Source organism: Rhinopithecus roxellana, chromosome 13 (assembly GCF_007565055.1).
Source record: "Rhinopithecus roxellana isolate Shanxi Qingling chromosome 13, ASM756505v1, whole genome shotgun sequence".
Lineage (NCBI taxonomy): Eukaryota > Metazoa > Chordata > Mammalia > Primates > Cercopithecidae > Rhinopithecus > Rhinopithecus roxellana.
In genome coordinates, this window is record NC_044561.1 from 26,182,821 (window position 1) to 26,205,480 (window position 22,660).

The window sequence follows — 22,660 nt, forward strand, 5'->3', positions numbered from 1 at the left end:
CAGAGTGCGCTCCCTTCAGCCAAGAGCCCGCAGCCCCTCCCCTCCTTCCCTTCCTGTAAAGGCCACAGGGGTTAGGGGTCCAGGTAGTGGGCCCGGGGCAGACTCACTGCCTGGCCTGTTCCTGCACAGTCTTAGGACATGCTCATCAATGAGACATCTGGAGGGAGCTCAGTGATTCCGTCAACCCTCATCCTCCTGACCATGCCCTGACTCTGCTGAGAACCCCAAGGGTGGTCTGTCTGGCTTTAGGGGATCAAGGGCTTGTCCTATTAGAACACCTTTCTCCCGGTCATACTGGCATTCTTTTTTTTTTTTTTTTTTGAGACTCGCTCTGTCACCCAGGCTGGAGTGCAGTGGCGTGATCTCGGCTCACTGCAACCTCCGCCTCCCGGGTTCAAGCAATTCTTTGCCTCAGCCTGCCAAGTAGCTGGGATTACAGGTGCACGCCACCACGCCCAGCTAATTTTGTACTTTTAGTAGAGATGGGGTTTCACCATCTTGACTAGCCTGGTCTTGAACTCCTGACCTCGTGATCCACCTGCCTCAACCTGCCACAGTACTGGGATTACAGGCGTGAACCACTGCGCCTGGCTTACACGGGCGTTCTTATTCCTAGTACAGCTGCCTCCCTCGTGGGGTGCTCAGGATGCCCCGGCCCTGTCTCTGTGCACCCCATCCCTTCTCCATGGACCTTCGCCAGCACCTACGAAGCAGCAGGCTCTATCCCTGACCCATGTTCCAGATCACAGCACAGCACAAGGGCACGGCTGTCCACGTTGGGCTCCTGGGCAGAGGTGGTGGGATCTGAAGTTGGGTATCCGGAGCCCCCGCAGGGGCAGTAGGGGAGAAAAGGACCCTTGACCAGAGTCAGAAAACCTGGACTCCAAGTCCAGCCCTGAGAAGCCTGGCAGGGGTCCGCCCTCCATGGGGTGGGCCAGCTGAGTCTCAGACCCTTCTCCACAGGTCCCTGCACCACATCCCAGGAAGGCCAGTGAGCGCTGCATCCGGGCTGAGATGCCTGCACCCATGTCTCAGTGCAGCATGCCACGGATACAGCTGCCCTGACGTCCACCAAGGCCTGGAGGGGCCACCAGCCAGTGACACCCCTATATATCCTCGGCCCTACTCCACCTGCCCAGCCCCGGTCCCTATCTTCTCCTGCCCAGCCCCTGCCCCATCTTCTCCTGGCTTTGCAGGGCCTCTGCCCCCACCAGGCCGCAGCTCGAGGGCAACCCCACAGCAGCTCAAGTCTATGCCTGCCACTCAGGGATGCTGGTTTCTCTCCACCCCAAGGAGTGGCCTCAGGGCCCCCCGCCTAGGGGACTCCGCATCTCACCCACAGGGGACCCTCCCTCCCTGCACTGTCTCCTGGGCTGTGGTCAAGCTGCTGCGCCTGGAACCAAGGCATCCAATACCCCCGCGTGGGGTCCTTCACCCCATGGCTGCCTGGACTGGCACACGGCTGCTGCCGGCTAGGCCCACAGCAGCTCCCATGTCTGCCCCAGGGAGGGGTCTCCCCACCCACTCTGGTCACAAGGGGGGTGGGCAGCCTGGATTTAATGCCAGCCCTACACGCCCACCCCTGACCTTTGGCTGGTGTTGACACCAGACGCCTTCCCGGGACACACTGGGCATTGGGGAGGTCCCGGCTGTGGGGTTCCCAGGTCTCACGCTGACCCCTGAGCCTGGCTGGTCACCAATGACTTTGGTTAAATCCACGCTCTCCCCACAGCCAGGCACAGCATATGCAAAGCAGAGTTCCGTACCAGCGGACAGGCTCCCCTCAGACGCCAGGACAGCCCCTCCCACCCCGTGCCACCTCATGGCAGGCGCCCTTTCCAAGTGCCCTTTCCAGCAAGGCTGAGCCACGGCGCAACCTGTCAGCAGCTTGACTTCTAGGGGCTGGGGGTCATCACCAGCTGACAGCAGGCACTCCTCTGCACGTGCTCAGAGCCCATGGGGGCCAGAGCTGCGGCCTCCCGAGCCTCGGCACGAGAGTGTCTTGAACTGGTCAGACCCAGAGACAAGGAGCCAGGTCCCGCTGGCAGCCTCGGCCAGACCACACGTAGACAACGGAATGGCACCCAGGGGATCTCGCCGTCCTGCAGACGGCCCCTCTGCTGTCCTTTTCCTCTCCCAGAGGCAACACCAAAGAACCACAGCCTCGGGCCAGAGACCTCTACACAGAGGCAAGTAATGCAGGGTGCCGGCATCTCCCTGACCACCCCCCAGGAACTGGAGACTGCGCCCCAGCCAGTCGCCAAGCCACAAGCTCACACCATCCACAGGAGCAGCTGTGCCAATGGCCAGGGGCCTGACCCGAGGATACACCGAGGCCTAGGGGGACCTTCAGGGAAGGGGCCGCATCGGGGAAGAGGCACCCTTGGTGATGCCACGCTCAGTGCCCAGAGGGGTCCCGGGGCCGCGGTTGCTTACCGTCCACACAGGCGGGCCGGGCTCTTGTGGTGCCGGCGATCTGCCCCTTTCTACACGCACAGCGGGCGGTCTGCCGGGCGATCGTCCTCCGAGGCTGGCTGCTGTCCCGGTCCAGGGTCACAATCTCACAGGTGCCGGCGGCCAGCTGACCTGCAGAGAGGAACAGAAGCGACTGAGTGGCCACACGTTACAGATATCCACAGCCAGAGCCCACCCAAAGCCCACCCACCGAGGGGCCCCCGGCAGCCAGGCCACAGGGCAGGGAGACCGTTTCACTCAGAGGGAACGTCTGAAAGCACCTCGAAGGCTGCCAGCAAGGAGCGCTCGATGGAAACCAGAGCTGGGTCAAGGCGGCGACCTCCACCCTGTGCACAGCCTGGCGTCCAGGCGGCACTGCCTTGGCAGACAGGAAATTAAACGCAGCCCCATCTTTGTCATGCCCGGAAATGAAAGGCTCGGATCACGAGGAGGGAGCTGGCTCCCCTGCACACAATCAGGCGCCTGCTGGAGGGAAGCCGGGCTCTATGAGGCACAGTGCTTGGTCTCCATCCCCAAGCGCCAGCACACTGGCCCCAGGGCGTGGCATTTTGGAACCGGAAAACACGTCAGACCCCCTCTCAGGCTTGTCAAAGGCTGTGTGGAACCAGCCATGCTGCCAGGGAGGAACTGCCATCCCCGCCTGGGTACAGAGGCATGAGCAGGCAGGCACCACTGTGTGCATCAATGCCAAAGGGTTCACGGTTTCCTCTGCCCTCCCACAGCGCAGTGCACGCCCCCACACACATATGTGCATGTACATATATGCACACAGGCACACACGGCTGCACACAAGGCACAGATGTGCACATACCACACCCCTGGAGTGAGCCACAGGCATGCAGGTTTACATGGGTGCCACCCAGGTATGAGCACACTAAGGCCAGGGGGGCCAGACTCACTAGCAGCACATGAGGATATGCTCCCTGGGGTGCACGTGCCCATGCAGACACAGGTGCACACAAGCTTCACGGGTGTGCTGTGCAGACACCCATCACCCACGGGTGTCGTGGACAGGCTCCCACAGGGGCACCCCGCATCCCCGATCTCTCTTGTCATACTACCTCTGCTCCCCACATTCCAGACACCCCACAGGGCAGGAGGGAGGCGGGAAGGACCTGGGGGCAGCGTCAGGGTCTGAGATCACCTGTGGTACACATTTCTTCCAAAGGTGGCAGCATAAATAATGTCCCTGCCCCTCCACATCCCCTAAATTCCAAGGGGAGGCTGCCTCTGCAAGGGGCCGGCAGCCCGGGCATCTCAGCAGCGGGAAGGTGAACCACCAGGAAGTTCTACCCTGCAAACAAACCCATGGAATTGAAGACGCCACTCTGCTGGTAAAACGCAGCATGGCCACCACCAATCACGGCCAGATATTCACACTGACAGACAAAGATAGTGCCCGCGCTCCAGGTAAAGATGAAAACCCAGCACCCCCAGGACAGGATGGAGCTTGTCCCTCAGCCAGTGCTGCCCAAATCCGCCCTGAATGGTGAGTGCCAGGTCCCCTGCCATCCAGCTCCACATGGACACCTGCTCCCTGGAACCACCTGGATGTCCACTCACTGGCTGCCTCACTCCTTCATCCAAGTAGATAACGAGCGCCTGCTGCAAGCCCTCCTCTGTGCAGCGCCCTGGGGCCCCGGCAGTGAGAAAACAGTGTGCTTTCCTCCCCAGGGGCCCCTTCCACCTGAGGGAGATGGCGGCAGCATCACAGATGCCTGGACTCAGGGCTCCCAGCCTGTGGAGATCAGTAGAGAGTCTGGGGGCTGCCTGGGGGGTTCAGAACAACAGGATGGCAGGGAGGTGACTCCGAGGAAAGCCGTGGTGGGTGCATGAGGGATGAAGGGTGGTCATTCCACCCTTGCAGAGAGGAACCTGCAGGCAGTGCCTGGGCGCTTCCCAGCAGCTGTTTCTCCAGCCTGGGTCCCCTCCTTATCCATCCCACTCTTTCTCCTATGATAACCTTAGACGCCCCCTCCTCCGGCACCTGCCTTGTCATCTGTCACCTCCGGGTCCTCCAGCCCAGCACCCTGGCCAGGGCAGACGTCACATGTACTGGTAGGGTGTGGCTTGGAGGAACTTGGAGGGGTCATCCAGCTCCCTCACCCCAACACCCAACACGGCTCAGGCTGTCCTCAACCCTGGGGAGTGCCCGTGTCTGATTGTGACCAGGAGGCACAGGGGACAACTCCAGTGGGCACCAGACCGGCCTGCCTCAGCCCCTTTTGTCCATGGTGCAGGGCATGGAGCTGTCCAAGGTGGCCCAGGCCTGGCTGCAGAGCCCAGTGCATAGGGGCCTGTTGAGCCATGGCCGGTGCATGGCTGCGGGGTGCGCGTGGCATGAGTTCACAGGAAGGATGCTGGGGCAGCAGGGGCCTCCCCTGGGACAAACCCCACCACCACGCCGCTCCCACGATGAGCAAAACCCTCGTCGCCCTGTCGGGGCCACCTCCCCGAAGGCTGTGGGGAGGGCGAAGTGCACACAAAATTACACACTGCTCCCAGAAAACGGCGACACCAAACGAACAAGTGAAGGAGTGGATGAATAAACGCCGCGGGGAAAGAGCATCCAGGAGGATGAGGTGCTGCTTCTCTCCGGATAACAGTGGTGACTGCGTCAAAGCCGTGCTGTGGAGTAACACGCATTTGGGCGGGTCCCGAACACACATCCTTATGTGGTGATTTACGCAGAAGTCGCTATGATTGGAGCATGGTCCCCGGCTGCTGTGTTAAGCTCTGCAGGTTGGCTCTGGGCCACTCCACTATTCCAGGCTGCGTTGCCACCACCTTGATCCCAGACCCTTCCCTCTAACATCAGCCCCAGCAGAGACTCATGGTGTCCAGGCCACCCCAGGGCCACCTGCCTCCTTGGGGTAGGGCCCAGCATGAGTCAGTTCTCTGGAATCATCCACCCACAGTAGCTGGTGCCATGGGGAGATGGCCACAGCAGTGGTGGGGGTACCGCTGAGCCTGAGAAAGCCTGCTCGCCCTGCTGCTGAGCCTGGTCACTGACTAAGTCACCAACCACAAAGCCCAGCCCTCAGGCGCTACCTGACCGGCCAGGGTTTTGGCATGGCCAGCCCCCCAGGCAAGCCGCTGTCCCTCCTAGCTGCCCTCCTCCTCTGTAAGGGGCACAGGTGCCACACACTGGGCAGGGCCACACCAAAGTGCACTGGAGGGTTTCCAATCCCAGTTCACCCTCACCCAGGCGGCCCCAAACCAGCCATGGCCAACCGAACACTCTCAGCCCTCAGGTACACAATTTGAACCAAATTCTGTGGACGAGACGGTGCTGAACCCTGAAACAAAGCCACTCCCACACCCCTGCCCTGCAGCCACTGGGAGGCTTCCTAGAGGAGGTGTCAGGGCCATGCAGGAGCCTCCTGCGTCACAGAGCGCCACAGCGAGCCGTGCACTGGGCAGCCTGAACAGCACGCATTCTTCTCCCATGGTGCTGGAGGCCAGCATCTGAGATCCACATGGCAGCCGGGCCGTGGTGCCTCTGAGCCTTTCTGGGCTGTCGTGGCCCTCAGCTCAGCCCCAGCAGGTGGATGCCTGGAGCCTGCAGCAGATGCAAGGGCAGGGATGGGTTCTGCCCGTCCAGGGGCTGGCCCAGGACTCACCCCAACCCCAGGGTCCCATTCTCCAAATGGGAACACCCAGCCCAACACCTGAGTGGCCCCCAAACCTCCTTCTGGGACTACTGACAGGGCCAGGGCAGCCAAGAGCCAGGGTGGCTGGAGCTCCAGAGTGGAGCTCCCTGGCTCTCCCACAGCTGTTCCCCCTCATACCACATGGGACTCACACACACGTGCATGCACACACACCACACACGTGCACACAGACCAAACACACCCACACACATGTGAATGTACATGCCACACACTGACCAAACACACATGTGCCCATATACACCACACAGACCACACAATCCACACACATGGTCAGCGTATACCACACAGAAAGACCACACAGGCCACACACCACATACTCCACACACACAGACCACAGAGAGTCACTCACATGGCATATATGCCCACACACACCCCAATCTCTGCCCACTGCAAGGCCTTTGGGGAGGGGCCAGCCTGGTCTCCAGGCTGCAGGGACAGGGTACTCAGGGGTCTGGCTCCGAGTGCTGGGTGATGCTCGGCTGCCATCCAGTGCTGACTGCCCGTCTGCTCACGAGCTCCAAAATCACCTCATTCTCAGAAACGGGGGTTCAGAAGGGAGGACGGGCCCATCCGGAGTCAGGAGCTGGGGAGGTCACACCAGGGCTGCCTGTGCAGTGTGAGAGCCTGGAGGCGTCCTGCTGTCTGGAGGTGCAGGGTAGACCCGGGTCCCTGGGCCACCCCTTTGCACCTGCCCAGCTTCTAGAAGGAGGTCATTTGGGAAGTTCTGGGGTCCCCTGGGGATCTGGCAGGGCTGGGATAGCGGCAAGGCCTCCCCACAGGGCTTGGTGCCCTCAGCAAAGCGCAGGCCCCTCCACCAGGCTGCCCCCTCAGCGTGCTGCCAGTCCACCCACGGTACAGCCTTTTCTCGGAGATAAGGGATGGTGTTTCCTTCTCTTCTCTCATCTTTTTGTTTTTAAATAAAGAGTTTGCATTGCTTTTAAGACCAGAAGGAAAAACAGTCAAAAATAAAGCAAGTAATCACAATTCCTTCTCCAGCACCAACTCCCACAAAGCCCAGGCAGAGTGCTTGGGGAGTGGTCTCTGCTGAGGGGACACGGGACCTTGCAGGCCCCCACCGGTGGCCTTTCTGCTGGGTTGGCCTGGACCAGGGGCCTGCCGAGGGCTCCCAGGGAGCGAGGCCGTGTGCACATGCGTGTGCGAGGGGAGGGTGTGCGGGGGGGAGGGGCAGCCACCGTCAGAATGGAAAAGAACAAAGCCGCCTTTGGGGGAGTTTTCTTAGAAAGGCAGTGACATCATTGTGTGGCAAAAATCAGAAGTCGGAGAGAGAGATTTTAAAAAAGAGAGAATCCACTCCTCCATCCCCCAGGACCAGCCCCTCCCGGAACACATCCCCAGACTTGACCTTCTGTCAGGGTGCATACGGGTTCATCACAGGAAACCTCCTTTCCGTAAGTGGTGTCTGTCATGCATCATTTCACAGAGACCCCCTTCTGTGGAAAGAATGTGGCCACCTGGAATTCTAAGGCAGCAGGGAACCACCAGAGACCACAGGTCACTGTTCCCACTGCCCCGGCAGGGGGGCCACAGTGCCACCACGGTCTCAGCTTCAGGCAGAAGATGTCCCACAGGGCAGACCCCACCAACAACCCCCCAACTGGGGAGCCCGGGCAGACCACTCACTTCTCAGCTCGTCCCCTGGCCTTTGAATCAGGGAGGCAGCCTAGCTCTGCGCCATACAGAGAAGATACCTGAGAGGCAGAGCCAGGTGTGAGCCGGGCACTGTCTGTGAGCCATGTGGCTGGGGGAGCCTGCATACTTAGGAGCCCCCGCCCAGTCTCTGGAAGAAACTGCCCTGGGGCAAATGCCCCTCATCACCCACAGCCCAGCCCTGCCCTGTCCTGTCCTGCCCGCCCAGCTGGCTGTGTCTGAACCAAAAAGGGAGACCACGACCCAGGGAAAACCCCACCTTAGAAGCACACCCCACTTGACAGCTGAGATAAGCCAGCCTTGGTTGCCAAGGGAGCCCAGGCTGTGTCTGTGCTAGGCATGCAGGCTGTAGGCCCATTCATGTCCCTCATCAGCATGCAGAGGGCGGTGGGTGCTGGCACGCCCCCATGCCCACTCAGACGCCAGTTCTGAGCTCCCACACAGCAGGGCCCTCCACCCTCCAGCAGAGCTGCATGGCAGACCTGCCTGGGAGCCCTGCTGGGGGCCAGACTGAGCCTCCACTGTCCCAGGGCAGGAACTGAGGAGTGGTCTGGTGGCCTCTGGGAGCCTGAGGCCTGCAGAGCCGAAAAGCCTGGCGCCGGCCCCATTTGCTGCACTGGCACAGCAGGGCACGGGCTGGACTGGGTTCAGGGGCTGCAGCAAGCCCTGCACAACCCACCCAGGCTAGCGCCAGCATCACCTCGATTCCTACAAACTTTACGGAAACAGCTCACAGCGCTGAAGCCGCAGGCCTGGGGGTCACGATCTGGGACCTGCGGACGAGGGGCAGGGTACTGAAGAAAGTATCTGTGCAGCAAAACTCCCAGAGCCCTGCCCAGACCCCAGGACCGCCGGCTCTCTGGGACCCCGGCAGGCAATGGCAGGAAGGACGCTGTGGACTGAGGAGAGGTGGGTGCAGGACCAAGTCCAGCCACTCTGTTTTCATGAGTGAGTCAAGTTTTGACAGAGGAGACGGCTGGACTCAGGGAAGACCAGACTGGTGGCCATGACAGAAGCCCCTCAAATCCCTGCAGAGTGCTCAAGGCAAGGGACCACCCAGGCTGGGCAGGTCACTGGAAGGTCCAGGGAGAATGTCTAGGAAACAGACGGTGCTCCCTCCTTCCAGGTGCTGGGTGGGGGCTGGTGGGGCAGTGGGGGCACCTGGGAGTGGCTTCAGGGGGTCAGGGACCAGGTCCAGGCTCCAGGAGGCGTGAAAAAGGGAGTCACTCAGGGGCCAGGCTGGGGCCTCCCTGGCGGGAAACAGGCCCTCAGGGTGTCTGGAGCTCAGCCTGGTCCCTCTGGAGCAGCTCCTGCCACCCGTGGGGCGCAGACAGACAAACCGTGTGATCCTGCCAGGCTGTGACACAGATCTGGGAGGATGTCTGATGTGACGGATGACAGGATGAAGATCCAAAATGACTTTGACAGGTACAGACCAAGAGGGTGGCATTTGCCCATGACAAATGTCAGCTCTGTGCTTGGTCAGACCAAAAACAAGGTGCAGCTGAGCGGCCCGGCAGGCCTGAGGGCAGGGGCAGGCAGAGGTGCCCCACAGTGCCACGGGGAAGGTGGGGCCCAGGGGCAGGTCCCCAACAGGGAGAAAAGGAGGCGCCACAGGGCCATCCAGAGTTCCCGTAGGGAGTGCTCACAGACCAGCCTGTGTCCAAGTGATGGGTGGGGCAACGCGGTGTCCTCAGCCTGTCCTGCCCACCTGCATGGGCGCCATCTCTGAGCTGGGACCTGGGAGGATGAGGCCAGGAGAAGAGCTAGGCTTAGTGTCGGGGTACCGCCTGTGTGCAGTGACCCAGGGCTTAGTGTCGAGGAGCGGGGAGGGTCACCTGTGTGTGGTGACCCAGGGCTTAGTGTCGGGGGAGGGGTGCTGTCTGTGTGTGGTGACCCAGGGCTTAGTGTTGGGGTGCTGCCTGTGTGCGGTGACCCAGGGCTTAGCGTCGGGGGAGGGGTGCTGTCTGTGTGTGGTGACCCAGGGCTTAGTGTTGGGGTGCTGCCTGTGTGCAGTGACCCAGGGCTTAGTGTCAGGGGGGTGCTGCCTGTGTGTGGTGGTCTAGGTCATAGTGTCAGGGGTCTAAGACACGTGTACCCTGTGACCAGTCATTCGTTTTGTAGGAGTAGCTCTCAAGGAAGAAGGTGTGAATAACGCCAGCAACTGGACTGGCACTGCCAGAGCATGGTGACAGACAGGACACACCTGTGTGCTCGCTGAGTCCCCCCATACCCGCAGGTGAGTGCTCTTGGCCATGGAGAATCTCGAGGTGGGCGATTTCTAATACCCTGGGTGCCCCTTGCATCACGTCCTCAGTAACTGTCTTGTCAGTTTAGCAGGACAAGACTCCCTCTGCAGTGACCCCTGGGCAGGACAACCTCAGGATCCCAGGTCCCAAATCTGTGCTTGGCTCTGTTTTCAAGGCGTTACACAAGGAGAAGACTTATTCACAAACCAGAAGGAGAAAGGCCTCAGGGAGAGTTTCCACTGGGTGGGAAACTGCTCGGCTATGCTGGGTGGGTGGGGGTGGCTGGGAAGGCGCTGGGGACGTCGATGGCTTGGGCTGGACACGAGGCTGTGAGTTCTACTCTGCCTCGTCACAGACACACCACACACCCGACACACGTGCACACACACGTGCACACACCCAAAACACACACACACCACACACCTGAGCGAGGGGGCGGGATTTCATTACAGATGTGAGACCAGCAGGGATAACGGCAGAGCTCAGGCTGGCAAGGCTGTCTTGTGACCACAGGGTTTGCAAAGGCACTTTGCTGCCCATAATGCTGGCTCCGCACATCAATTAGGAGGTCACTATTATTACTGCTTTTATTATGGGTGAAACTAGCCAGTCGGTGTGGACTGAGGCCAAGAGACAAGCTAAGAAAGGCAGACAGGCGAGGAGGGGTCAGGCAGACAGGCGAGGATGGGTCAGCAGGAACTGCTCTCCAGCTGAGACATCAGAGCTCTGGGGCGGAGACCAGCCCCGCCAGGCTTCCTGTCACAGGCCGCCTGGGAATGCACGGGCACCGCCCATATGCACATGCACACGTGTGTGCACACGCCACCATGAGCTCACACTCCCCACAGGCACACACACACCTCTACGCCACATTTAGTGAGGTACACGCACACACACAGATCCTCACACACAGGCACGCCCCAGGAGCCACGGCCCTGTTCAGAGGTCTGTGTGCCTTGTCCACCATACAGGTGTCTGTGCCCTGACAAAGCAGGTATGGGGGCAGAGCCAGGGACTCGGAAAGGCTGGTCACCTGCAGACACCTCCCCTTCCACCCTCCCAGAAGCCCCCAGCCAGGGCCCCTGCAGCTGGCCAGGAACATCATCTGGCAACCCCAGCTTTACTCACTTGGCCTCTTCTGCCCACACCATGGGGCAGGGGCCAGGAGGGTCCAGAGCCCTGGCCTCAGCCTCTCAGGGCCCTGTGCCTTCCCATCCAGCTGAACTCCACGCTGCCCTACACCAAGGCTGTCCTCCTTGGGTACAGCTGCCCCATCCTGTCACTCCTGGAAGACGATGCCAGACTCCTGCTCAGCCAGGGTACGAGCCCACACCCATACTAGCTCTACCCCAAGCTGCAGGCCTCAGGCCCAGCCGTCTCCAGGCTCCATGGCAGCGGCCCTGGGGCTCCTGGGGTTCGGAGGCAGCAGGGCCCTGCCACGAGTGGGGGCACCATCGAGGCTGGAACAGCGATTTCTAGGGAGCCTCTCCTCTCCCCAGAGCAGAAGACCTCACTTCCATGTCAGAACCATCCACACAGGTAGCTCTGCCCCAACTCATCAATTAAGTGACTAATGTTTAGTCTTATCCCGGATCGTCTAGACACTTAGTATGAGGATTAAAAACACAGAAAATGCGCTCTTTAGGATCCGATGGAGTATCACAGTCTCAATATTTAAGTTACAGTAAAATCGAGTTTGTTACTAAATCCCAGAATCAACTCCTCCGCCACGGTTTGACTTCAACAGAAGCAATTACACGTGTGCGGGAGACCACGAAAGCCCAGCTCCCCCCACGGAACAGCCAGCGGCCGGCCCAGGCTGCCCTCACTCACATAGCTGTGAAATATAATGCTGGCGTTGCTCGCAAAGCCAGCGATCTCAGAAAACATCAGCTGAAGTGACCTGGCCATCTGACAGCAACGCCTCCCTGTGTCCCCGCTGGCCAGCCCCTCCCATGGCTCTTCTGGAATCTTCAGCTGGCTCCCACCACTGCCGGGGACACCTGCCTGTGGCCTGGCCTGTCTGGCCACTGCCTGTGGACCTGCAAACGTGGGCAGGGCCCACAGGAAGTGCGTGGGTGGCTGGGAGGGAGGAGGAGGTGCCTGGGACCTGCAGCTCTTCCCAAGCTCTGCCTGGGCCAAGTGTGCCAAGAGCCGCCTGGGAAATCCGACAGAAACAGGTGGAGAAGACGATAATACAAATAAAAAAGCAACAATGGCTATGATTACAACAATGGCCGGGGCTGCTCAGCCCCGCAGGACCCAAGCCAGAGCATCTGCGGTTCAGCTCCCTGCACTGGCTCCTCAGGGGCACTGAATCAAAACCGCCCAGCGCCACCGCCAGAAGCCCCTTCCTTCTCTCTCAGGTCCCCAGGCTGCACCTGGAGAGGCCTGGGAATGTGCCCTGCAGACACAGAAGGAACCAGGCCAGGAGAGAGCATGGGTGCAAGGCCCAGGAACGGGGGAGTGCTGGTGGGACTCTGCCCCACTTAGCTGGGATGGAGGGACAGAAATGCAGGGACTGCTCAAGAGCCACTGAAATGCGCTGCGCAGTGATGCTGGGGAAGACAGACACCCTCACGGAGGAGGAGCTGCTTCTGCAAGGTTCTGGGCCCCCTGAGTAGGGACTGGGAGACGGTTGCTAAAGGCAGCCAGGAAGGCAGAGCAGCTGGAGGTCAGCCTGTGGTTGCCCTGAAGAAGGCTGGGAAGCCCCAGCTTCTTCCAGGCCCTTACCAGCCTCAGGGGCTACCTGCCCTCAGGCCCCCGGCCTCTGCTTCTCGTGGCTGTGCCCTCTACCAGCTATACCTGCCCACTGTGCTGCCCGAGCACACGTCAACCTCTCAGGCCCACTCCTGGCTGGCTTGAGACAGGCTGGCCCTGCTCTCTGGCCCTGGCCGGTGCTCAGTTGATAGACTCTGTTTGCATGCATCAGGTCACACTGGGGACTGGCCCTGCTCTCTGGCCCTGGCCGGTGCTCAGTTGATAGACTCTGTTTGCATGCATCAGGTCACACTGGGGACTGGCCCTGCTCTCTGGTTCTGGCTGGTCCTAGGTGGATGGAGTTCTGCATACATCAGGTCACACCGGGAACAAGGCCGGCCATGCTCTGCGTTCTCCGTCCCCAGGCCCCAGGCCTCAGGCCCAGAGCAGCCCAGACAGGATGGTGGAGTAGGGGCCACTGCCCGTGCACCTCCCTGACCAGGGCAGAGGATCCCTCTTACCTCAGGAAAATGGCTCCCTAGGGGACCCTGCTTTGGGTCAGACCTGCTTTTCCTCTTTGATGTGGACATAAACCAAAAAGTGCAGCAAGCTCCTCCCAGATGCCCCGTGGGCCAGCTCCTTCCTGTCCCCAAGCCCAGCACCCAGTACGGACCGCACTTCATGAATGACTGGCAAACGGCAGATGAAGGAAGGATTGCGTGAGTGCATGAGAGAGTGAATGAGTGAGTGACTGAATGAATGAATGGGAGTGAATGAATGAGTGAGAGGGTGAATGAGTGAGTAGATGAATGAGAGGGTGAATGAATGAATGAATGAGTGACTGACTGAGTGACTCAGTGAGTGAGTGAGTGAGTGAGTGACTGAGTAAATTATGACTGAATGTGTCAATGAGTGGGCGAATCAGTGACTGAGCGAATCAGTGAATGATTGAGTGAATGAATGTGTGAATAAGTGAATGAATGAGTGAATTAATGAATGGGTAAAGGAGTGAAGGAGTGAATAAATGAGTGCATGAGTAAAAGAGTGAAGGAGTGAATAAATGAGTGAATGAGTGACTAAATGAGTCAATGAATGAGTGAATGAGTGAATGACTAAATGAGTTAATGAATGAGGGCGTGAGTGCATAAGTAAAGGAGTGAAGGAGTGAATAAATGAGTGAGTGAGTGAATGAGTTAATAAATGAGTGAATGTGTGATGAGTGATGAATGAGTTAATGATTGAATAAGTGAGTGAATAAATGAGTGAGTGAGTAAGTGAATGAGTGAATGTCAAGGAAAGGACGACTCTCCTCTGGCCATGACTTCCCACCTGCTGAGTCTGTGCACCAGGCAGCTGAGGGCAGTGGGGGCAGTGCACCGTCAACATGCCCTGCACCCCCAGGCCCTCTGAGTGACAAGCTGCCCCCTGGAAAGCATGGGGGCCTTGCCCAGGTCCTAGGGAGCCGCTTCTCACCCACGATTGTGAGAAATAAACACAGTGGCACAGATATCCCTGAGAAATCAAATCGGCACTGTGAGTGAACATTCAGTTTCTCAGTATTTCACCGTTTCCACGTGCTGGCTTCCTCCCATATCCCCATCTTCACTTTAAAGATGACTTAGTAAGTAACTTTCCACAAGTCGTTTAAACAAATGGACTCACATGGTCACGACAACAGAAACGCCAGGACCCACTGCCACCCCCAGCCACCCCCAAAAATCGCTCCCTCGAGAAGCCTCCCTTTTTGGCTCTGTTCAGGAGGAATCTGCACGAAGAAAGATGCAGAGAGAGGGAAAGGAGAGACACAAAGCAAAGCATGGAGAGAGAGAGAGACACAGAGAGAGAGAGAGAGAGAGAGAGAGAGACAGAGAGAGAGACAGAGAGACAGAGAGAGACAGACAGAGAGAGAGACAGAGAGAGAGACAGAGAGACAGAGAGAGAGAGACAGAGAGAGAGACAGAGAGACAGAGAGAGACAGAGAGACAGAGAGAGACAGAGAGAGAGACAGAGAGAGAGAGACAGAGAGAGAGACAGAGAGAGACAGAGAGAGAGAGAGACAGAGAGAGAGAGACAGAGACAGACAGAGAGAGACAGAGAGAGAGAGACAGAGAGAGAGACAGAGAGACAGAGAGAGAGAGAGACAGAGAGACAGACAGAGAGAGAGAGACAGAGAGAGAGAGACAGAGAGAGAGACAGAAAGAGAGAGAGACAGAGAGAGAGAGAGAAAAAAAAGACAGAGGAGAGAAGAGAGACCCAGAGCAAAGCAGGGAGCTCGAGAGAGAGGGAGGTGGTGGAGAGAGAAGGGCCCCTGCACACCGGTGGTGAAACCCCTGAAAATAAGCTGTATTGTTTACACACCCGGGCCTACCGCCATGCCCCTGGGGCAGGAGCATGGGCCCCCTCTCTCCAGCATTCAGGAATGTCTGTGCAACAACCACCTGCCCAGCCTCCCAGGCCACAGCCAGGCTGGAACAGTCTCCCTGCCGTGGCGGGCCGATAACATTCGTGCCCTCCTCATCCCTTCACTGGTTCATTCCCCCCAAAGGTTGGGGGGTTCAGGTCGGTTCTGGAGTCCTCCAGGTGACCCAGCCTCCTCCTTGCTGCCCAGTGGGGGCAGCCCGGCTCTCCGGGCTCCTGGGAGCCCCTGGGAATCGTCTCCATGGGGCCTGGCCCCACCCTCACTCATACTCATCCTTGCCGAACTCCTGCCCTGCCGGGCACCAGGGACCAGGACTGAGGATGGCTGTGAGCACCATTCCCAGCCCCAGGAAGTGCACGCCTGCAGCCGTCTAGTGGAACTGAGGATGCTGCAGGCCCATGGGGGCTCTAGTGCTGTAGTCTATGCCTGCCACCAACTCTGCAGGCCAAGCAGTGACCTCACTCCAGCCCAGCCTCTGCCTGGGGCTGCAGAGACACCGCCCTGGAGCCTTCAATTCTCTCTGCAGGGATGACGAGGAGGCCGCCAGCCTCTGCTGCCCCCCACCAGGAGGGGTCAGGGCCCCCGCAGCCAGGTCCCAAGGCATCCATGACTGAAAAAAGCTCCCAAGGCCAGGGCCCTTCAATGCCCAACACAGAAAACAGTCTCCAGAGGGGGCTTCCCCAAGGGGACCCTTCAACCCCCGGGGTGCTCGCAGCCTCTCCAGGGCCCGGCATGTTCTGTGCATCTTGTTTTACCCTAGTATCCCCGCAAGGGGAGCAGGCACCAAGCTCAGAGATCCGGGCCCCAGCCTGGCCAGGCAGCAGCGCAGTGGGCTTCAGGATGGACCTCAGGTTGTAACTCTGGACCCCACCGCAAAACTTGGCACCAAAGGGGTCGGGGCAAAGCAAGGGCAGTGGCCTGGGTTTCCCACTCTGTAAAACTGCCCTGTGGGATTAACACCTGTCTGCCTCTGGACTGTGTTTCTCACTGTGTAAAATTACGCCACAGGATTAACACCCGTCTGTCTCTGGTCAGAAAAGCCTCAACTCACACCAGGCAGGCCCATGGTAGGTGGGAGCAGGCAGGGCCCGGGGCGGTAAGGGTTGAGGACAGTGGCCAGGAAGCTGCACATGTGGGGGGCTCCGTGGGCCCACAGGAAGGACCTGCACCCCAGCCGCTCCCGACTCCCAGGTGGGAGATGGCCTTTAGGAAGTCAATGTCCGGCCTAGGTCCTGGAGAAGGTGGATTCCTTGTTCTCCTGTGACACTCAGGGACAACGTGATGAAGGAACACAGGACTGCAGGCCCTGCACCGAGCCTGACCCCTGTGTCTGGCCGGACCCCTGCAACCCATACTGCCTGGGAGGTGGGCAGGCGTGTCTGCATTTTACAGGGGCTGGGGCTCAGGGGTCCCATCACCCGTTCACGGCCAGGAACTGAGAAGCTGCATTTAAACCAGACCACATCCCAGCTGCCCCCCAGGCGGCCTGCTGTCCTTCCCACACTGCCACGCAGATGCTTTACATTCTGGGATGTCTAGCCAATGTCAGGAAACCTGGAGAGTGTCAGATTTCCCCCTAAGTCCTCTCAACCTAAGATCCAGCCACAGGGCTGTGGTTGGGCAAAAAGCAACTAATTACCTGCTCCCAGCACCTGAGTCTGGTTAATTTGTTCTGCAGTTAACACGGGGCTCGGGAGGCCGGTGTGACGCCAGGGCTGTGCATCTGGATAATGAGGCAGCAGGAGCTCTGGTCCAAGAGCTCCCTTACACTGAACGGCTGGAGACACTCGCAGCAAGTGTGAGGATGCTGCCGCCTGACAGGGAAGATCCACACAACCCACTCAGCGTCCTGCGTGGGCCGCACCGGTGCTGGGGCACCGGGACACCAGAGGAACCCCTCCCACCAGAGGCCTGTCCACATCAGTCCCTGCTGGAGAGGCTGGGCAGGCACGTGTCCAGCGTGACCCTCATGGAAGGTATGTGGCTGGGTGGGGCTGCCCACCAGGGACTGCACACCTGGGTGGGCTGCAGTTCCTGCCAGGGGAGCCTGAAGTTGCCCACTTCACCCTGGCCTGGCCTGGCAGACGGGCTGGGACCCCAGAGCAGCTGAGGGCCTCCTGCCTCTCCCAGCAGAGGGCGGGTCATCCCAGCCCGTGTCCCCTGACCCTCCCGAGTAGGTGAGCCAAAGGAGCTGCAGACCTGCGTCCTCCTGGCCCAGGAGCTCCGTCCTTAGAAAGGGCAGGGTGGGGAGCCAGACCCCCTCTGGAATGTTCCTGCAGGAGACAAGGGACTCCACACTGCATTCCAGAGCACCGGCCCCTGGCTGCAGGACATGCCGAGTTCCCCTGCCCTCAGTGACCCTGGGCCTCGCATCCCAGAGCCAGCAAGCACGCCGGGCTCCCCCTACGCAGGTGCCCCTGGGGCACTGAGTATCTGGGTATAGGGAGCAGATTCGGGCTCACTTTGCTTTGTTCTCGGGGAGTCTGGCTGGCTGGTTTCAGGTAGAAACCAAAGAAGCCCCACAGCCAAGTGCTCAGCTTCCTTCCCCAGCGCCTGGAGCCTGGGGTTCATCGCCCCAGTGATTCAGGACCCCGCTAGCCAGCCCTGCAGCCTGTGTGGCTTCTAGGCAGCCTCTGATGGAGGGCAGTGAAGATGTGGACACTGTCATTGTTCTGGAAGTGGCACTCACTGCACAGAGAGGCCCATTATTAGCGCCTCACTAGGTCCAACTGGCGCCCCACCAATTATCCCACAAACCTGCGTAGTAAGGAGGCACGGCCACATGCCCTGGGCCCGAGCGGGGCTGGAACGCTGTGGACACAACAGCCCCCACCTGGTCATCACACGCCGCTGACCGACTCAACAAAGGCAATAAATAAAGGCCACGCGCTCCCCAAGGCCAGGGCTGAGGCAGCAGTGGAGCAAAGTAGCCCCTTCTCTGTGCCTGTCACCAGCCCTGGGTGCCTGCCCCTCTCAGAATTTCCCTACCCCACCCACAAGGCATCCTGTGCTGGTCAGTGCCAGGGAGTAATTTGGGACAAAGAGGGGACATGTTATTCAGCGAGCTCTCCTCCAACTAGAGACGGCCAGCACAGTTCTGCACGCAGAGCCCCCTATTTAGAGAATCTGGAATTCACAGCCTCCCACTCCACCTGCTCATCCCCCGCCCCCGTTCTGCAAGCAGAGCCCCCTATTTAGAGAATCTGGAATTTGCAGCCTCCCACTGCACCTGCTCGTCCCCCACTCCAGTCGGGTCAGTTCCTGCCAGGCCGGGACTGGTTTCTCTGAGCTGGCTCTCTGTGCAGCTTGCAGGGTGACCCAGGGATCCCTGGCCAACACTGGAGCCCAAGAGGTTTTAAAGCACGTGACCCCAGCTCAGCTCCAATTTCCCAGGTGCACGCACACCTCTGCCGGGAGGGCGCTCAGCGTTGCCGGGTGGCGTCTGCCCTTTCCCATCCAGGGGGCCATGATCCAGGGATTCCTGCGATCCAGGGTTTCCTGCAGGGGCGATGTGGACGTCAGGGCTGGGACTCAGGGCTGGGACTCTGTGCTAGGGACCGTCCCAAGAATCCCAGGGTTTCCTGTGGTGGCGATGTGGACATAGAGTTGGGTCTCTGTGCTGGGGACTGTCCCATGCATCCCACATTGGAACAAGCACAGCTGTCCCCAGACATCATCAAATGCCCCAAGGGGCAAAATCATTCCTAGTTAAGACCATGCAGCGTGACCCACACCTGCGACTCCCCAGCGTTTAACACACGTTCCCAGCCCAGTGTTAAGAGGATGCACGTGTCTTTCGGACCGTTTCTAGGCACGAGGGACACAGGAATGAGGTGGACTTAGCAAAATCACCAGCAGCAAGGGTTGGAGCCCAGGGAGCTGTGAGCTGCAGGGCATCCGGAGGGCTGCCTGGAGGCGGAGCTATGGACTCAGCTGTGCTCCACAGTGTCCCATTCCCGAAGCCCCGGGGTGCCAAGGCCAGGACGAGGAGGGACCACTGGGTTGTTCCGGCTCTGTCCCTCCTTCCTTAGCCGGAGGATGGGAGGCCTGGGAGAGGGTGTGTGAGCTGAGCAAGGAGGGGAGAGCCTACCCAGGGCCGGGCCCTGAGGGTGGGAGGGCCTACATGGGGCTGAAGCAGAGAACCCCAGCAGGCCCGGCCCTCAAGCGAGCATTGCTGAAGTGGAGTCCACCTCGAGGGGAGCCGCTGGGGCCCCAGAGCACCGGTCTGGTGGGTCCCTTCCTTCAGGAGGCCACCGGCAGGGCCTGCAGAGGGCCTAGGGCTTCCTCTCCGCCCGGCAGCCACGAGTGTTTGTAGCCCTCGCAGCTCCTCTCCTCGCCACTTGACTCAGGTCTCAGGGAAACGGCGCCTGGCTCTGCACTTCTCGGTCACATTGTGCGCCTGCGCTCCCAGACCCCACCCACAGCCCCAGGTGCCACCTCCTAATTAACCTGACGCCTTCTACCTGGCAGGGGGCTGGCACATGTAAGGACTGGCAAACACGCCGATGTGTCTGATCCTTCCCATAACTGTGGGTGGCCACAGTGCTGTTTGCAGCAGTGGCTATTTGTCTTAAGGGGAAACCCCACCAAGGGCCTAAAATCCTCCTGGGGACAGCCATGCCCTGTCTCTGGCTCCAGGGGGGACACAGCACGGCAGCTCTGCTTCTCCAAGCTCCTCCAGCTCAACAGCACATCTGGGAGCTCACCAGGTCCAAGCATCGCCTCTTCTAGAGGGGGTGGCGAAGGCCCCTGTGGCTGCACAGAGCAAGCCTTTCTGTGCCCTCCTCAGCAGACCTGGCATCGCGCCTGGGAGAAAAGCCAGGCACAGGGCACCTGGGCACCTGCAGAGGAAGCTGTGATCGGTGACGTGATCTGAGCAGGAGAGATCTTGTGGGCCTGGAACCTACGGGACCCCAGCCGTGGAGGGCAGAAGGCCACACTCCAGAGGCAAAGGGGGCGATGACCAGGAAGCAGGAGGGGCTGGGGCTGGCATGGAGAGTGTGCTAAGGGGGGGGCTCTCCTGACAACCCCAACAAGCTGGGTCCTGTGGGGCAGCAGCCAGCCTCCTCCTGTCCCCACGTCCTGTGGGGCAGCAGCCAGCCTCCTCTTGTCCCTGCGTCCTGTGGGGCAGCAGCCAGTCTCCCCGTCCCCACGTCCTGTGGGGCAGCAGCCAGCCTCCCCCTGTCCCCATGAGCCTGGCCTGGGCCTGTGGAGAGGTGGAACATGGTAGCCTGTGCTGCCAAATATCCCACAACCGCCCTCCTGCCAGCTGCGTCACCTCCCAAGTTCACCTCAACTCCAAGGACCCACCAGAGCCTCAGGCCAGACCTCACAGAGCCGGCAGAGTCACGTCTTATACCCGCCCCAGCCTGGCTTGCAGAGACAGCAGGTCCCAGCCTGACCAGGATGGCAACCTCCGCTCCAGGCAGGGTTCCCCGGCACTGAGCCTCCGTTTCCCTGCCTGGACTGTGGGAGTGAGGTGAGTGCACACACCTGCCTGCTGGGTCACCTGGGAGCATCTGGAGAATATGCAACCCCCCGCCCCCGTCCTTGCTGGCATGTGTCGCTGAGGTCGGCCTAACACGGGCTCCAGGGACAGCCTCAGTGCCCAGGCCAAATCTGTGCCTCCCTCCCCCTCATCCTGCCCATGGCCCTGAGGCCCTTACTCCCTGCAGCCTCCACAGCAGCCCAGGCGTGGGTCAGGAACAGACACAGAGGGTCCTGCCTCAGCTGCACCCAGGGTGTTAGTGCCTCATTTTGGATGAGCCAAGAATGGAGGCTGCTGGGTCCAACAGGATGGAGTCTCCCATGACAAAGGCTGCAGTTTCCATCCTGCTACTCGCCCCCGTTAAGAAAGCGCTCAGCCTCTCTGCAGCTGCCTGCTCTCCAAGCACAGCAGGATGGAACTACCTGGGGGGCAGGGCTGTGTCACAATTTACAAAAACCACCAGCAGCATCACAGGCACTCTGCGTGCACCGTCGCGAACCCTGGCACCGGCCCAGCCTGCATGCGGCGGCCTCTGGGTACTGACGCATTTCTCCCTCCTCGGCGCCTGTGGGGCTGCCTCCCCTGCCACCCCCAGACCTGCAGCTGCTGGGCACGTGCTGGCTCCGGGAACAGAGACGGAGACAACACCTCCTTCACTGTACCCAGACTCTTACTGCAGACGTTCCTGTCTTGGGAGGAGCCAACTTGGGAGGTCCAGCATGGTTCAGAAAAGACTGAACTTCCAGAAAAATTCAACTATTATCAGGTTTCTTCTGCTTAACCTTCTTTAGACACACACACACGTGGTGCCAATGCCAAGCCGAGTGGAAATCACGTCTTCTGGCCTTGGTGTGTATCCTGGCAGATTACAGGAAACAGAAGAACTTGCAGGATCACCAGGAGGGGCTGCTGCTGCCACAGTGAAGGAAGGGGCCCCGCGGCCATCCTTCCAGTGTCCACGGAGCCCCCACAAAGCCCTAGGACCGGCAATCCCACGGAGGACAGAAGGTCTCAGCACAGGGCTGGAGTAGCTGCAAGTTCCACAGGCAAAAAGGAAAAAAACGGTCTCTCAACACCAACCTCACACTTTCACAAAAACCAATTCAAAATGGACCTGAGACCTAAAGACGAAACCCAGTAACATAAAACTTCTAGACGTAAACACAGGAGAAAAATCTATGGAACCTTGAATTGGGGGATGAGCTTTTAGATAAGCATCAAATGCATACTGTACGAAAGAAAACCATTCGATAAATTAGATTTTACTAACATGACAAACATCTGCTCTGCAAAGACACTGTGAAGAGGATGACAAGACAAACCACAGACAGAGAGATGCTGTTTGCAAACCACATCCGTGATGAAGAATTGTTATCTGGAGTGCACACACGAAAACCTGTAAGCGGAACAATACGAGCGCAGACGACCCCATTAAAACATGGGCAAAGGATGCGAATGAACATTTCACGAAAAAAAATGGCAAATATGAAAAGGTGCCCAACATCATCTGCCATCAGGAAACTTCAAATTGAAATAAGGAGGAAACCGCCACACACCTCCTAGAATGGCTCAATTCCAAAAACCAAAAAATATCTAAAGCTGGCGAGGCTGTGGCACACCAGGAATGCTCGTCCACGGCCGGCGGGGGTCCGAGATAATGCAGCCACTTTGGAAGGCAGCTTGGCAGCGTCTTACAAGGCAGAACGTATTCTTACCCTACGATCCCAAAATCACACTCCTGGGTACTTAGCCAATCGATCTGAAAACTTCTGCCCACACAGAACGCTGCGTGGGAATGTTTATGGCTGCCTTATTCAAAATCACCCCAAGCGGGAAGCAATCAAGACATTTTTCAATAGGTGAATATGGATAAACAGAAGGTGGTCAGGTTCATACAGTGGAATCTGAATAACGAGATGCTGCCAAGCCACAAGAGACATGCAGAAACCTTAAACGCTTACTGCCGAGTGCAAGAAGCCAGCCTGAA

General features: G+C 59.3%; 1 protein-coding gene across 2 annotated transcripts in view; it reads right to left on the minus strand.

Moving 5' to 3' along the window:
- TAFA5 (TAFA chemokine like family member 5) overlaps positions 1–22,660 on the minus strand; it is a 267,862-nt gene that overhangs the window by 109,134 nt on the left and 136,068 nt on the right. For both annotated transcript variants that reach the window (XM_030915774.1, XM_030915773.1), the window contains exon 2: positions 2,437–2,586. In XM_030915774.1, coding sequence (XP_030771634.1) covers positions 2,437–2,586 — 150 coding nt within the window. The remainder of the gene's footprint in view (positions 1–2,436; positions 2,587–22,660) is intronic.